At 64.0% G+C, this 14847-nt stretch overlaps 2 protein-coding genes across 3 annotated transcripts; both read right to left on the minus strand.

Annotated features, from left to right (window-relative positions):
• Window positions 1-119: 119 nt before the first annotated feature.
• CFAP126 (cilia and flagella associated protein 126) lies at window positions 120-4267 on the minus strand. The gene is made up of 5 exons (XM_054051040.1): window positions 4211-4267; window positions 4046-4108; window positions 3155-3235; window positions 2886-3062; window positions 120-2266 (listed from the first exon to the last, which is right to left on the minus strand). The coding sequence occupies exons 1-5, from the start codon at window positions 4226-4228 to the stop codon at window positions 1805-1807; spliced, it is 801 nt and encodes a 266-aa protein (XP_053907015.1). The 5' UTR covers window positions 4229-4267; the 3' UTR covers window positions 120-1804.
• A 1667-nt stretch (window positions 4268-5934) lies between these two features.
• On the minus strand, window positions 5935-11784 carry VSIG8 (V-set and immunoglobulin domain containing 8). Of its 2 annotated transcripts, none has more exons than XM_054050593.1 (7): window positions 11626-11784; window positions 10327-10502; window positions 8587-8788; window positions 8343-8507; window positions 8074-8196; window positions 7819-7954; window positions 5935-6524 (listed from the first exon to the last, which is right to left on the minus strand). In XM_054050593.1, exons 1-7 carry the CDS (start codon window positions 11672-11674, stop codon window positions 6350-6352), a joined length of 1026 nt encoding a protein of 341 aa, XP_053906568.1. In that variant the 5' UTR covers window positions 11675-11784; the 3' UTR covers window positions 5935-6349. The 2 variants fall into 2 exon arrangements, with proteins under 2 accessions (XP_053906568.1, XP_053906567.1); XM_054050592.1 differs by having other exon boundaries at window positions 7819-7972.
• Window positions 11785-14847: the final 3063 nt, after the last annotated feature.

Genomic DNA, 14847 nt, shown 5'->3' on the forward strand with positions numbered 1-14847 from the left:
TCGTGGTGGGGGGCCGGGTGGTCTCTTGCCATGCTGAACGCCCGAGGAACACCTGGCACAAACTCGCAAGTGATCTGGGCACGTTTAGTCGCTCGCAGAGCGCTGCCTCGCCTCTTCCAGGCAAACTCCAGGGCGTTTCTTTGCTCTGCTCTGTCCCCAAGTGGGAGACAATGCTGGATCTGTGTCCTGGCGGGTCCGAGTGGGCTCAGGACGGCCGCTTGTCCGTGTGTAGGCCCAGCGCCGGACAAGCATCTCCATTGAGGCAGCCCGTGCGGGGCTGGGAGAGCGGGCGGAGCAGCCGATGCCGGCACCTGGGAGGGGAATGGGTGTTGGTTGCGGCCTCATGCTGCACCGACCCTGCGCTTTCCGAGCTCCCAGGGGTCCAGGATGGGCTGCTCCATCCCCACTCCTTACCCTTGGAAACGCTGGGATTCAGCCAGCATCGGGCCCTGCAGCCCCTGCTGCGCGAGTGCCCGATGGTCTCCTGTTAGGAGGTTCCTCTGTCCTTGGCATGGCAGGCAGGGAGGTGGTTTTCCAGTCCCGCATTCCCACCAGCTCCTATTCCAGCACCTTTGCAATAAAGCAGCCCTGATCGGAGGGCCGAGCTCGTCGTTTGCGCGCGATGCTGTTTGCTGAGGCCGCGTTGCCCGGGAAGGGCTGTTCCGCCCTGGGACGTGGGGAGTCCTGGGGGAGCAGGGGGGATGGAAGCTTTTGGGGCAGGAGCAGTGCCCGGCCTTCGGAGCCAGTGGGCATCTGTGAAGGAATTTCCTGCCTGGACCGTGGTTGCTGGCACCAACGCTTGGGCTTTTGGCTCAAAACGGACGTTTTTAGTGTTTTCCCCTGGGAGCAAAGCTCCGCCAGTCCCGCTTTCCCATCCCAGCGAGGCTCTCGGAAGGATCGTCCTTCCCCTTCTCAGACTGAGCCAGCAAAATGTCAGCTTAGAGGGAACATCCAGCTGCTGGCGGAGACTCGGGCTCAGGGAATCCGAGGTCCCTCGCCCTGGCCAGGCCTGTTCCCACACCGCTGCTTTTCCTTCCACCGCCGATCCGAGCCTCGTCCTTGCCGCGCGTGGCTGCTCCGCCTGCCTGCCGGACCCAACAAACCTGCCATTCCTTTAATTAGCGGGAGATATCGCAGCCCTGCGGGGATGCAGAGCTTCCGAGATGTGAAATGGGGAAGGAGGAGAAGCCGCTGTTGGCGTGGAGCAGGAGAGATGCGCTGCCGAATCCCTGCCTCAGCGGGAGAGCGCTGCTGCCGGGCAAAAATGAATGTGTTCCAGCCTTAAACCAATTATTCCTCCAGCTGCTGGAGTGGTTTTTATTTGGAAGCTGCTAATGAGCTGCGCCAGCTGCTAACGAAGTCAGACTGCGCCGGGGGTTCAGACTGCGCTTTGCGGGTTTATTTCCCTTCGGTGAGCAGTCGCAGGGGCCGGCAGCGCTCGGGGAGACGGGACACGCAGCCAGAGCTGCCTCCCACCAGTGCCGATCTCCGGCACGGCGCTGCTCCCACGTTTCCAGCATGAGATGCCGGGACACAGCACCGTTTCCCACACAGATTCCCACAGCCCCGACCTACCCAGGGCTCTGCTGCTGAAACAAAACAGGGGGTTTATTGGATTTGAAACTTGTATTTTGCCAGTTGCCATGAAAACAAATGCGGGCCCCGTGGTTCTGTCCTGGTCTCAGCATCACTAAGGCTTCTCCGACGCCGTCCCTTCCTCTCCCTGGGAAGGTGGTTTCTGGCTGTCTCTGTCCCGAGGGATGGATGGTTTGCAGCAGAGAGAAGGGAGGAGAGCGGAGCCGGCTCAGAGCTGAGGTGTCTGCCCAGCTCTCGCGCCCGCAGCCGATCCTCCACATCCCACCCGCGGTGATGCTCCGAGCCCGTAGGATCCGTGCCCCCGGCTGGGATTGGGGCCCGGTGGCGCGATGGCTTGCGGAGTGTTGGCCTCCCTCGAAGCGGGGCGGTTGGAGGTTGGCGTTTGGGGCGAGCCGGTGTCCCCGCGTTGGTCTGTCACCGTGGGCTCGTGGGAACACCGGCTTTGGCAGCGAGGTTGGAGCAAAGCTGGAGGCTCCAGGGATGCGAGTTCTGGGCAGCAGCATTCATGCCAGAGCGATGTCGCAGCCGGGGCTTCTGCTCTGGGGTCCGGTGGCGCTTCCAGTGTCACCCCCAGAGAGAGCCCGGCGAGCTGGATCTCCTCCGTGGATGCCGGCACGCTCCTTTGGGAAGGTTCCTTGGCAGTTTGCACATCGGAGCGAAGCACCTGGGGCTGCGGGAGAGGGACGCGTGTGTCGCGGGATGAAGGTGGGGAGTGGGAGAAGGGGGGACGGGAACGCTTTGTGAGGGCTGCCGGGGGGGCTGCGGGCAGTGGAAAAGGGGTGCGGGAGCCCCTCCACATCACCACAGTGATGTTCTTGGGGTGCTTCTCTCCCAGCGCAGAGCTGTGGTTTGTGAGCTCCTCCTGCTGGCACGGCAGTGGGGAGATGAGCCTGGTTTTGGGGTGAAGCACTTGGATTTGGGGTGAAGCACCCGGATTTTGGGGTGAAGCTCATGGATTTGGGGTGAAACACACAGATTTTGGGGTGAAGCACTTCGATTTGAGGTGAAGCACCTGGATTTGGGGTGAAGCACCTGGATTTGGGGTGAAGCACACGGATTTTGGGATGAAGCACATGGATTTTGGGGTGTAGCACCTGGATTTTGGCATAAAGCACCCAGATTTTGGGGTGAAGCCAGGAACCCCCCGTCCTGGGGCAAGGGAAGACATGGCCCAAGCACCAGCACTGCCGCGTTGCACCAACACCCTGAAATCCGCTGGGAATCTGGGCTGAGCACCGGGATTTGTGCAGGTGACCCCGGGAGATGGGTCCCACGCCAGGGGCACCCACCTTGCCGGTGATCTCAGTACGGAGGCCGTTGCGGGCGCGGGTCAGCGCCGTGGGCTGCCGGACCCACTCGGTGAGCCGGGCAGCCGCCGTGGCCGAGCGGGAGGTCAGGTCCAACCTGACCGGGGGAATCCTCGCCGGCATCTCCCACGTCCCCACGAATGTCCCCCATGGGGAGGCCTGTGGGGAAAAGGGGGAGCGGAGCGGGATCTGCTGAAGGGATGGGGTCCCCGGGACCCCCGAGGCTGGGGGGGGGGGGGGCTCTGGCTCACCTGGGAGCGCGACGCGGAGGGCAGCAGATGCCCCCGGTCATCGGCAATGATCCGCGTGGAACCCTCCCGCGGCAAAGGGCGCTGGTGGAGTGGGGCAGAGGGATGGACGGGGGTCCGGGGTGGGGCTGAGGGGGTCCAGGATGGGGCTGAGGGGGTCCTGGGGGTCTGGGCTGGGGCAGAGGGGGGTTCCAGGCGTCCGGAATGGGACTGGGGGGGGTGTGTGTGTGTGTGTGTGTGCTGGGGTCCAGGCTGGGGCAGCAGAGGGTCCTTGAGGGTCTGGGCTGAGGGGGGTCCTGGGGAGTCTGGGCTGGGGCTGAGGGGGGTCCTGGGGGGTCTGGGCTGGGGCTGAGGGGAGTCCCAGGGCTCCAGGATGGGGTCGAGGGGGTTCCACGTGTCTGAGATGGGGCAGGGCAGAATCCTGGTGGGTTCAGGATGGGGCTGAGGGGGGTCCCGGGGTTTCCGAATGGGGCTGAGGGGGGTCCTGAGAGTCTGGGCTGGGGCTGAGGGGGGTCCCGGGGTTCCAGAACGGGGCTGAGGGGGGTCCTGGGAGTCTGGGCTGGGGCTGAGGGGGGTCCCGGGGTTCCCGAATAGGGCTGAGGGGGGTCCTGGGAGTCTGGGCTGGGGCTGAGTGGGGGTCCCGGGGTTCCCGAATGGGGCTGAGGGGGGTTCCAGGGTTTCAGGACGGGGACTGGGAGGGGTCCCAGGGGGTTCCGGGCATCCAGGCTGGTGCTGAGGGGGCTCCCAGTGGGTCCCGGGGGGTCCAGGATGGGACAGGGGAGGGTCCTAGGGGGGTCTGGGCACAGGGGATCTGGGGTGCCCTGGGGGTTCCCGGGGGGGGGGGCTCCCGGGCCGGTGCTAGGGGGGCTCTGGGGGGGGATAATTCGGGGTCACCTGCGGGCCGGGATGGGCCACGGTCCAGTTCTGCAGGCGGTGGGGCCTGAAGGCGTCCTCGTACTGGGGGGAGAGGGGTGGGTGGGAGCCCGGAGCCCCCAGACCCACATCCTCCCCGTCCCCAGCGCCCCCATCGCCCCCATCGCCCCCATCGCCCCCCCACACCTGCCCCGCGCCCGCCATGGCGTCCGCCGTCTCCCGGCAACGGCGCCTCGACCCCCCCCCCCAGCATGAGGGGCGGGGCCAGGGAGGAGCGGGGGCGGGGCAAGGGAGGAGCGAGGGGCGGGGCAAGGGGGAAGCGAGGGGCGGGGCAAGGGAGGAGCGAGGGGCGGGGCAAGGGAGGAGTGAGGGGCGGAGCCAAGGGGCGGGAAAGGGGTTGGGGGTCAGGGTGGGATTTGGGGGGTCAGGGTTAGGTTTGGGGGGGGTCAGGGTTGGGTTTGGGAGGGTCAAGATGGGGATTGGGGGGGTCAGGGTAAGGTTTGGGGGGGTCAGAGTGGGGATTGGGGGAGTCAAGCTTTGGTTTGGGGGTGTCAGGGTCACATTTGGGGGGATCAAGGTGGGGTTTGGGGGGTCGGGGTTAGGTTTGGGAGGTCAGGATGGGGTTTGAGGGGGTCAGGGTGGAGATTGGGGATCAGGACAGGCTTTGGGGGTGTCAGGGTGGAGATTTGGGGGGTCAGAACAGGCTTTGGGGGGGTCAGAGTGGAGATTGGGGGGTCAGGACAGGCTTTGAGGGGGTCAGAGTGGAGATTGGGGGGTCAGAACAGGCTTTGGGGGGCTCAGAGTGGAGATTTGGGGGTCAGGACAGGCATTGGGGGGTCAGGACAGGCTTTGGGGGGCTCAGGGTGGATATTGGGGGGTCAGGACAGGCTTTGGGGGGGGTCAGAGTGGATATTGGGGGGTCAGGACAGGCTTTGGGGGGTCAGAGTGGAGACTGGGGGGTCAGGACAGGCTTTGGGGGGGTCAGAGTGGAGATTTGGGGGGTCAGGACAGGCTTTGGGGGGGTCAGAGTGGAGATTGGGGGGTCAGGACAGGCTTTGGGGGGGTCAGAGTGGAGATTTGGGGGGTCAGGACAGGCTTTGGGGGGATCAGAGTGGAGATTTGGGGGGTCAGGACAGGCTTTGGGGGGGTCAGAGTGGAGATTGGGGGGTCAGGACAGGCTTTGGGGGGGTCAGGACAGGTTTGCGGGGGTCAGGACAGGCTTTGGGGGGCTCAGAGTGGAGATTGGGGGGTCAGGACAGGCTTTGGGGGGGTCAGGACAGGCTTTGGGGGGGTCAGAGTGGAGATTGGGGGGTCAGGACAGGCATTGGGGGGTCAGGACAGGCTTTGGGGGGCTCAGGGTGGATATTGGGGGGTCAGGACAGGCTTTGGGGGGGGGTCAGAGTGGATATTGGGGGGTCAGAACAGGCTTGGGGGGGTCAGAGTGGAGATTGGGGGGCCAGAACAGGCTTTGGGGGGTCAGAGTGGAGATTGGGGGGGTCAGGACAGGCATTGGGGGGCTCAGGGTGGAGATTTGGGGGGTCAGGACAGCCTTTGGGGGCTCAGAGTGGAGATTGGGGGGTCAGGACAGGCTTTGGGGAGGTCAGGGTGGAGATTTGGGGGGTCAGGACAGCCTTTGGGGGCTCAGAGTGGAGATTGGGGGGTCAGGACAGGCATTGGGGGGCTCAGGGTGGAGATTTGGGGGGTCAGGACAGGCATTGGGGGGCTCAGAGTGGAGATTTGGGGGGTCAGGACAGGCTTTTGCGGGGTCAGAGTGGAGATTTGGGGGTCAGGACAGGCTTTGGGGGGCTCAGGGTGGATATTGGAGGGTCAGAACAGGCTTTGGGGGGCTCAGGGCCCCCCTGACTGTTGGCTTCCGCCTCCTCTGGGATTTGGGATTCAGGAAAGGGCCCTTTGGGTTCACTTTAATTTATTTCTTTTCATTCTTTTTGGGGTTTTGTTTTTTTCGTGTGTGTCTTATTCCAAACTTCCCTTCGCGGCGCTGCCGGCGCTCGGCTCGCGGTTCGCCCCATTGCCGGTGCCGATTCGGCGCTGCGCCTCGATGGACCGGAAAGTAATAAATAGCACTGAAATCAGACGGAAAAGCTCCGGCAGCGCCGAGGGGAACGTATAAAAACAGGGGAAAAAAAACCAAGAAAGAAACCAATGGACCCAATCGAGGTTTGCCGGAGCCGCTTTGGGTTGGAGGGAGACGGATTCTTGACTTCAATTTTCCCGGCGAGCCCTGGCACGGCCGCGGCGCGGGATGCCGGCGGTGCCAACGGTTCGGCGTCGGTTCCCTCGGGCGAAGGTGGGTGAGCGTTGGGGTCACAGCGCGGGACAGGCGACCTGGTGCCGGATTCCGTCGTTGCAGATGAGCGCGGCCGCTCGCTCGTCGCCGCCGTCGCCGTGTTGGCACTGCATGTAGCTGATGCCGTGCGGCGAATAGCTGTGGTGGGTGCAGACGTTGCAGCTGCGGGTCATGGTGCCGCCGGTGCTGCTCCTGACGGCAAAGGGGGGAGCGGGGCCGTCAGTGCCGGCGCTGCCCAACGGTGCCTCACCAGAACCCGGCGGTGCCCCTTTTGGGGTAGCAAAGGGGTTCCTGGGGGCACCCAACACGGGGACCGGCAGCGCCCGGTGGTGCCCGTCGGTCCCATGAGTGACCCAGAGTGGCCACCGGTGCCCAGTGGCAACCGGCGGTGCCCGGTAATGCCCATCGATGACCCCCAGTAATGCCCATCGATGACCAGTAGCACCCAGTGGTGCCCAGTAATGCCCATCAATGACCCCCAGTAATGCCCATTGATGACCAGTGGCACCCAGTGGTGCCCGGTAATGCCCATCGATGACCCCCAGTAATGCCCATCAATGACCCCCAGTAATGCCCATCGATGACCCCCAGTAATGCCCATCAATGACCAGTGGCACCCAGTGGTGCCCAGTAATGCCCATCGATGACCCCCAGTAATGCCCATCAATGACCAGTGGCACACAGCGGTGCCCAGTGGGACCCAGTAGTGCCCATAGGTGCCCAGTGGCACCCAGTAGTGTCCAGAGACCCCAGTAATGCCCACCAGTGCCTGCTGGCACCCAGTGGTGCTCAGAGTTCCCCAGTAACGCCCATAGGTGCCCAGTGGCACCCAGAGATGCTCAGAGCTCCCCAGTAAAGCCCATCAGTGCCCAGTGGTGCCCAGAGCTCCCCAGTAACGCCCATCGGTGCCCATCAGTGCCCAGAGCCCCCAGTGGTGCCCAGAGCTCCCCAGTAAAGCCCATCGGTGCCCAGTGGTGCCTGGAGCACCCGGTGGAGCCCAGAGCTGCCCAGTAATGCCCAGTGGTGCCCAGAGCCCCCAGTGATGCCCAGAGCTCCCCAGTAAAGCCCATCGGTGCCCATCAGTGCCCAGAGATGCTCAGAGCTCCCCAGTAACGCCCATCGGTGCCCATCGGTGCCCATCGGTGCCCAGAGCCCCCAGTGGTGCCCAGAGATGCTCAGAGCTCCCCAGTAACGCCCATCGGTGCCCAGAGCCCCCGGTAGTGCCCAGAGCCCCCCGGTAGTGCCCAGAGCTCCCCAGTAATGCCCAGAGCCCCCAGTGGTGCCCCAGAGCTCCCCAGTAAAGCCCATCGGTGCCCATCAGTGCCCAGAGCCCCCAGTGGTGCCCAGAGATGCTCAGAGCTCCCCAGTAAAGCCCATCGGTGCCCATCGGTGCCCAGAGCCCCCCGGTAGTGCCCAGAGCCCCCCAGTGACGCCCCTGGGTGCCCGGTGTCCCCTCTCCGGTGCCTGCCGGCGCGGTGCCCCTCACCTGCAGTCGCTGCAGGCGCGTTGGCACTCCTTTTGGCGGTAGCGGCAGATCAGCGCCCAGATGAGGAGCCCGAGAAGGCTGAGGAGCAGCAGGGAGCCCAGGATGGAGCCCACGATGATGCCCGCCTGCCTTCCTCCTGCGGTGGGAGCACAGCCTGTCACCGCCGGCCTCCCCGCCGGCTGCTCCCTTGCTCACCGCGGCTCGCCGGCTCCCAACCCCGTACCGTGGCCGTCGCTTGGCCGCGTTGGCACTTACTTGGCGCTAGGTTGATGTTGAGTTGGCACACGGAGTAGCCCACGCGGTTGGTGACGCGGCACTGGTAGATGCCGCCGTGCGCCTTGGTCAGGCTACGGATGAGCAGGTCGCCAGGAGCGCGTCCTGCACCGGGGAGAGGTGGAAGCATCAGCTCCAGCCCCGCCGGCGCCCACCGCCTCGGATACGGGGGCGACACGGACCACGGGCACCCACCAACGTGAGCACCCCCAGACCCATCGGAGCCCCCCAACGGAGCTCCCAGCGCCCACCTTGGATGGTGCCAGAGGGCAGATGTCCTCCGCTGTAGCTGTCGGCCAATTTGGCCCACTGGTAGGCGAGCGGCGAGGCGCCGCCGCGGCTGTAGCAGCGCAGCAGAAGGCTGCTGCCTTCCACCAGCTCCCCCTCGAACCAGCACTGCGGCGGCGCCGGCTTCTCTGCGGGACAGAGGGGAAAACATCATTTCCAGGAGCACTGAGGGCCACCGGCGAAGGGGTTGGTGGGGATGGGGCTCACCTTGCACGGTGACGATGACTTCGTGCACGGCGATAGTGTTTTTCTTCACCCGGCACTGGTAGGTGCCGGTGTCGGATTCTTGAACGTTGGCCAAACTGATGGAGGCGTCGTATTGGCTGGGGTCGCTCTGCACGAAGGCCACGCGGTCCTGCAGCCCCGAACCGCTGCCGTAGTCCACGTGGTGGTCGTGGTAGGACAGGAACTGGGGGAGGAGGACGAGGGGGCTGAGGAGGGCTGGGGTGGGGGACGGGACCCATCCCTGCCTGATCCATCCCTGCCTGCTCCATCCATCCCTGCCTGATCCATCCATCCCTGCCTGATCCATCCCTGCCTGATCCATCCCTGCCTGATCCATCCTTCCCTGCCTCCTCCATCCATCCCTGCCTGATCCATCCATCCCTGCCTGATCCATCCCAGCCTGATCCATCCCTGCTTGCTCCATCCCATCCCTGCCTGATCCATCCATCCCTGCCTGATCCATCCATCCCTGCCTGATCCATCCCTGCCTGATCCATCCCTGCCTGATCCATCCCTTCCTGATCCATCCTTCCCTGCCTGCTCCATCCCTGCCTCCTCCATCCATCCCTGCCTGATCCATCCATCCCTGCCTGATCCATCCATCCCAGCCTGATCCATCCCTGCTTGCTCCATCCCATCCCTGCCTGATCCATCCATCCCTGCCTGATCCATCCATCCCAGCCTGATCCATCCCTGCTTGCTCCATCCCATCCCTGCCTGATCCATCCTTCCCTGCCTGCTCCATCCCTGCCTGATCCATCCATCCCTGCCTGATCCATCCCTGCCTGATCCATCCATCCCTGCCTGATCCATCCATCCCTGCCTGATCCATCCCTGCCTGATCCATCCATCCCTGCCTGATCCATACCTGCCTGATCCATCCCTGCCTGATCCATCCATACCTGCTCCATCCTTCCCTGCCTAATCCATCCCTGCCTGATCCATCCATCCCTGCCTGATCCATCCTTCCCTGCCTGATCCATCCCTGCCTCCTCCATCCATCCCTGCCTGATCCATCCATCCCTGCCTGATCCATCCCTGCCTGATCCATCCATCCCTGCCTCTTTGCTCCATCCCATCTCTGCCCTTCCAGACCCGCCTGTCCTGCCCCATCCACCGGCCTTTCCTTGACCCTCCCCAGCCCCTCTCGGTCCCTCTGTCCCCCTGTCCCTGTCCCTCTGTCCCTCTCTCTATCCCTCTGTCCCTCTGTCCCTCTCTCTGTCCCTCTGTCCCTCTGTCCCACTGTCCCTCTGTCCCTCTCTCTGTCCCTCTGTCCCCCTGTCCCCCTGTCCCCCTGTCCCCCTGTCCCTCTGTCCCTCTCTCTGTCCCTCTGTCCCTCTCTCTATCCCTCTGTCCCTCTGTCCCCCTGTCCCCCTGTCCCTCTGTCCCTCTGTCCCTCTCTCTGTCCCTCTGTCCCTCTCTCTGTCCCTCTGTCCCTCTCTCTATCCCTCTGTCCCTCTGTCTCTCTGTCCCTCTGTCCCTCTGTCTCTCTGTCCCTCTGTCCCTCTGTCCCTCTCTCTGTCCCCCTGTCCCTCTGTCCCTCTCTCTATCCCCCTGTCCCCCTGTCCCTCTGTCCCTCTCTTTGTCCCTCTGTCCCTCTCTCTATCCCCCTGTCCCCCTGTCCCCCTGTCCCTCTGTCCCTCTGTCCCTCTCTCTGTCCCTCTGTCCCTCTCTCTGTCCCCCTGTCCGTCTGTCCCTCCCGGGGGGCCGGGGGTCTCTCACCACTTTCTCGGGGCCGGTTCTCTCGGGGGTGATTTGGATCCACTCGATTCCCAGACCTTGGGGACCGTTGTCTTCAGGGTCGAGGACGTAGGGACAGCCCAGCTTCACCGAGTCGCCCTTGGCCAGAAAGAGCACCTCCCGGCCGGGGCTGTTGATCCTGACGGCGCTGAGCAGAGCTGCGGGAACAGCGGCGGCGTCACCCAGCGGCCCCCATCAGGGGTCCTGAGCACCCATCGGGGGTCCTGAGCACCCATCGGGGGTCCTGAAGACCCATCAGGGGTCCTGAGCATCCGCCAGAGGTCCTGACCACCCATCAGGGGTCCTGAGTATCCACCAGTCAGGGGTCCTGAGCACCCATGGGGATCCTGAGCACCCGCCAAGGGACCTGAGGATCCACAAATCAGGGGTCCTGAGCCCCCATCAGGGGTCCTGAGCCCCCATCAGGTGTCCCAAGCATCCATCAGGGTTCCTGAGCACCCATCGGGGGTCCTGAGCACCCATCAGGGGTCCTAGTGGGACTGAGCACCCATCAGATATCCTTGTGGGACTGAGCACCCATCGGGTGTCCTGGTGGGACTGAGCACCCATCAGGGGTCCTGGTGGGACTGAGCACCCATCAGGGGTCCTGAGCACCCATCGAGGGTCCTGAGCATCCATCAGGGGTCCTGAGCACCCATCGGGGGTCCTGAGCACCCACTGTGTGTCCTGAGCACCCATCAGGTGTCCTGGTGGGACTGAGCACCCATCGGGTGTCCTGAGCACCCATCAGGTGTCCTGAGCACCCATCGAGGGTCCTGAGCACCCATCAGGTGTCCTGGTGGGACTGAGCACCCATCAGGGGTCCTGGTGAGACTGAGCACCCATCAGGGGTCCTGAGCACCCATCGGGGGTCCTGAGCACCCATCAGGTGTCCTGGTGGGACTGAGCACCCATCAGATATCCTTGTGGGACTGAGCACCCATTGAGGGTCCTGAGCACCCATCAGGTGTCCTGGTGGGACTGAGCACCCATCAGGTGTCCTGAGCACCCATCAGGTGTCCTGGTGGGACTGAGCACCCATCGAGGGTCCTGAGCACCCATCAGGTGTCCTGGTGGGACTGAGCACCCATCACGTATCCCATGAAACAAACAGCCGGGGTGGGCTCAGCACCACCCGCTCGGCTTCACCCAACACCGCTGGCGTCAGGGCAGGAGCAGCATCACCATGGGGCTCATCCTGCACCCCGGCAATGCCTCGTGGTTGGGCAGGAACCCCTCTATCCTCCTGGGGACCGTGTCCGGAGATCCCTCGGCGCCTACCTGGCATGAGACCCAGGAGCAGGAGCAGGCTGGCGCCGTGCCCTGCCATGACGCTGCAGCCGTGCCGGGCGCTGAGGAGGAGCGGGAGCGGAGGAGGCTCCGAGGCGACGAGGAGCGCACTGGTGTGGGGCGGCTTTTACATGCTGGGATGGGGCGCTCCTCCCGGTGGGGCGGATGCCTTTGGGATGACTGAGTGGCTCCAAGCTGTGCGTGAGCGATGCCGCCCTGCTACGCTCCCTACCCACTAATTAAGCATCTCCGTGCCATGGGCTCCCATCCGGGCGGAGACGGACGGGCTCGCGGCACCGCTGGCAGCAGGGACACCACTGCATCCCAGGGCACCCGGAGCCATCCCGGGGGGGATCGGAGGGGATGGTGGACCCCATGGTGCCCACTGGTTGGTAGTCCAGTGTGGCCCTTTTCCAGTGGCAAAAGGCTCCCTGGGACCCTGTGGGAGCCGTCCAAGCGTAGCTGAGCCCATGGAAGTGCCAACTTGGCCCATGCAGGTCCCAAAAGGTCTTTGAGGCAGAACTCGGGACAATTGGAAGAGCTTAAAGGTGTGGTTTGACTATGGATTTAAGCTCCGACAGATCCCTCCTCCAGTCCTGCCCCCTCCATGAGCCGGGCACAGGGATGCTGCTGCCCTGGGGACAGTGGCCCCCACCGAATCCATGCTGGTGGCACCGCTGGAATACAGAGCAGGGAGACCCGGCTGTGCACCAGGCACGGGAACACGGAGCAGGGGTGGCACAACCCCCCTCAGCACAGCCCAGGGGACAATCAGAGCAGCTGGAGGAGGCTGGGACAGCAGAGAGGAGGCACAACCTGCTGGGATTTGAAGGCAGGAGGTTGGAATAGGGATGCTCCACGGCAAACGGACAGGGATGCACAGCAGCAGCTTGAAGAGTTGGGACAGGGATGCTCAGATACAGTTGGAAGAGTTGGGACAGGGATGCTCAGATGTGGATGAAGGAGCTGGGACAGGGATGCTCAGATGGGATGGAGGAGCTGGGACAGGGATGCTCAGATATGGGTGGAGGAGCTGGGACAGGGATGCTCAGATATGGATGGAGGAGCTGGGACAGGGATGCTCAGATGCGGATGGAGGAGCTGGGACAGGGATGCTCACATACAGATGGAGGAGCTGGGACAGGGATGCTCAGATATGGATGGAGGAGCTGGGACAGGGATGCTCAGATATGGATGGAGGAGCTGGGACAGGGATGCTCAGATATGGGTGGAGGAGCTGGGACAGGGATGCTCAGATATGGATGGAGGAGCTGGGACAGGGATGCTCAGATATGGGTGGAGGAGCTGGGACAGGGATGCTCAGATGGGGATGGAAGAGCTGGGACAGGGATGCTCAGATATGGATGGAGGAGCTGGGACAGGGATGCTCAGATGCAGATGGAGGAGCTGGGACAGGGATGCTCAGCAGTGGATGGAGAAGCTGGGACAGGGATGCTCGGATATGGATGGAGGAGCTGGGACAGGAATGCTCGGATATGGATGGAGGAGCTGGGACAGGGATGCTCAGATATGGATGGAGGAGCTGGGACAGGGATGCTCAGATATGGATGGAGGAGCTGGGACAGGGATGCTCAGATGTGGATGGAGGAGCTGGGACAGGAATGCTCAGATGGGATGGAGGAGCTGGGACAGGGATGCTCAGATATGGATGGAGGAGCCGGGACAGGGATGCTCAGCATTGGATGAAGGGACCACACAAGGGATGTTCATGCCCATGGGAAGCTGCAGCCACGGTTGCTTTCCCTGGCAGGGCAGGGCTGGCTGCTCCGGTGCAGTCTGTCTGGCCCGTGTCCGGCTCAGCCGTGCCATGCCCCACGGCGCTGCTCTGGCACGCTGCAGCTTTCCAGACCAAGACTGCCCCAGCCAGCTCGGCAGCACCGCCCAGCCCGTCCCAAACCCTCCCCGGGGCCAAGAGCTGCTCCATTTACTGGCCCCAAGCTGAGCTCACCGCTGCCGGTGAACCCCCACCGGCCCCGCGCTGGGAACCGGGGCTCAGCGCCGCACGTGCTCGGCCGCGTCTGTGATTTCGCACCTCGGTGCGGGTCTGGCCCAAGGGCAGCATCGGCGCGGCCAGGAGAGCGCACGGCGAGGCCGATGCCGCCGTGACGGGTCGGTGGCTCACCGTGGCTCGGGGCCCCTCGCCGGCGTGGCTCTGGCTCTCCAGCCGGTGACTCCTGCGTTCCCACTCACGCGGGAAGGGTGGAGAAGATGCTCCACCCGAGCCGGTTGTCTGCTGGTGGGCACAGTCCCCTCGACGCCGCGGAACCCTCAGGGCTGAGCCTGGCACGGGGCTGTGGTTGCCCGGTGGTGACCGAGGGGGGACACGGAGTGGGGATGTGGGCACCACAGGTGCTTTTTGTGCCACCTGCCCGAGGATCCAGAGGGTCCAGGGGACGTGGTGGCCGTGGGGGTCTCACTTGAGACTTGCTCCACGAGCACCTTCAGCCCCTTGGGGACCCAGAGCAGCTGGAGAAGACACCAGGAAGGGATAACAAGGGATATGGTGTTTCATCTTCCTTATTTACCTGGCCCGGAGCAGGCTCGGGGTTCCAGCAGAGTCCTCCGAGCCGTCCCCTGCCCTGGGCAGTCTCACCTTTGCAGTCTCTCCTTATTTTTCAGCTGCTCTGGCAATTAATCAGAGCCACTCCTACGGGATCCCGGCGCTCCGAAGCTGCCAATCCCTACCCAAATGGATTTGAAGTCTTTGCATCATGCTCTGGTCTCTTTGCTTTGCTGCGGAAGGCGCCCAACGCCGCAGGGCTCGGAGGTGACACTGCCAGGGTGGATGCAGCTGTGGGCAGCCAGGGCTGTGAGCACCCACAAGATCCCGCCTGGCTCACGGGGACCCGACCTGAGGCCCTGGAAGGGGCTGGGAACCCCAATCCTGCTCCGAGATGCTTGGGTGCCAACACTGAGCTGCCCCTGAGGGCTCGCGGAGGCGCTTGGTCCCCCCAAAGCCACCTTGAGCAACTCCTTCCCAGCAGATATGGGGCAGAGATGTGCTGAGAACGGGGCAGGTGGTACAAGGATTGTGCCCCTCTGCTCCTCTCTGGGGAGACCTCATCGGGAGGATTGGGTCCAGTTCTGGAATCCTCAACAGAAGGAGGAGATGGAGCTGTTGGAACGGGTTCCAGAGGAGGCTCCAAGGATGATGTGAGGGCTGGAGAACCTCCTGTCCGAGGACAGGCTGAG

This window comes from Cuculus canorus, chromosome 28, assembly GCF_017976375.1.
Source record: "Cuculus canorus isolate bCucCan1 chromosome 28, bCucCan1.pri, whole genome shotgun sequence".
NCBI classification, from domain to species: Eukaryota; Metazoa; Chordata; class Aves; order Cuculiformes; family Cuculidae; genus Cuculus; species Cuculus canorus.

Excerpts from the sequence above, each read along its gene's own strand:
- CFAP126 (XM_054051040.1), bottom strand. Across the intron at positions 3,236-4,045 it reads TGGCCCATCCCGGCCCGCAG|CGCCCTTTGCCGCGGGAGGG; the intron begins GTGACCCCGAAT and ends CCACTCCACCAG. Across the intron at positions 2,267-2,885 it reads GTACTGAGATCACCGGCAAG|CCCCAGGTGCTTCGCTCCGA; the intron begins GTGGGTGCCCCT and ends CCTCTCCCGCAG.
- VSIG8 (XM_054050592.1), bottom strand. The coding sequence starts at position 11,674 with ATGGCAGGGCACGGCGCCAGCCTGCTCCTGCTCCTGGGTCTCATGCCA. Across the intron at positions 10,503-11,625 it reads GCTCCTGGGTCTCATGCCAG|CTCTGCTCAGCGCCGTCAGG; the intron begins GTAGGCGCCGAG and ends CTGTTCCCGCAG. Across the intron at positions 6,525-7,818 it reads CGCGCCTGCAGCGACTGCAG|GAGCAGCACCGGCGGCACCA; the intron begins GTGAGGGGCACC and ends CTTTGCCGTCAG.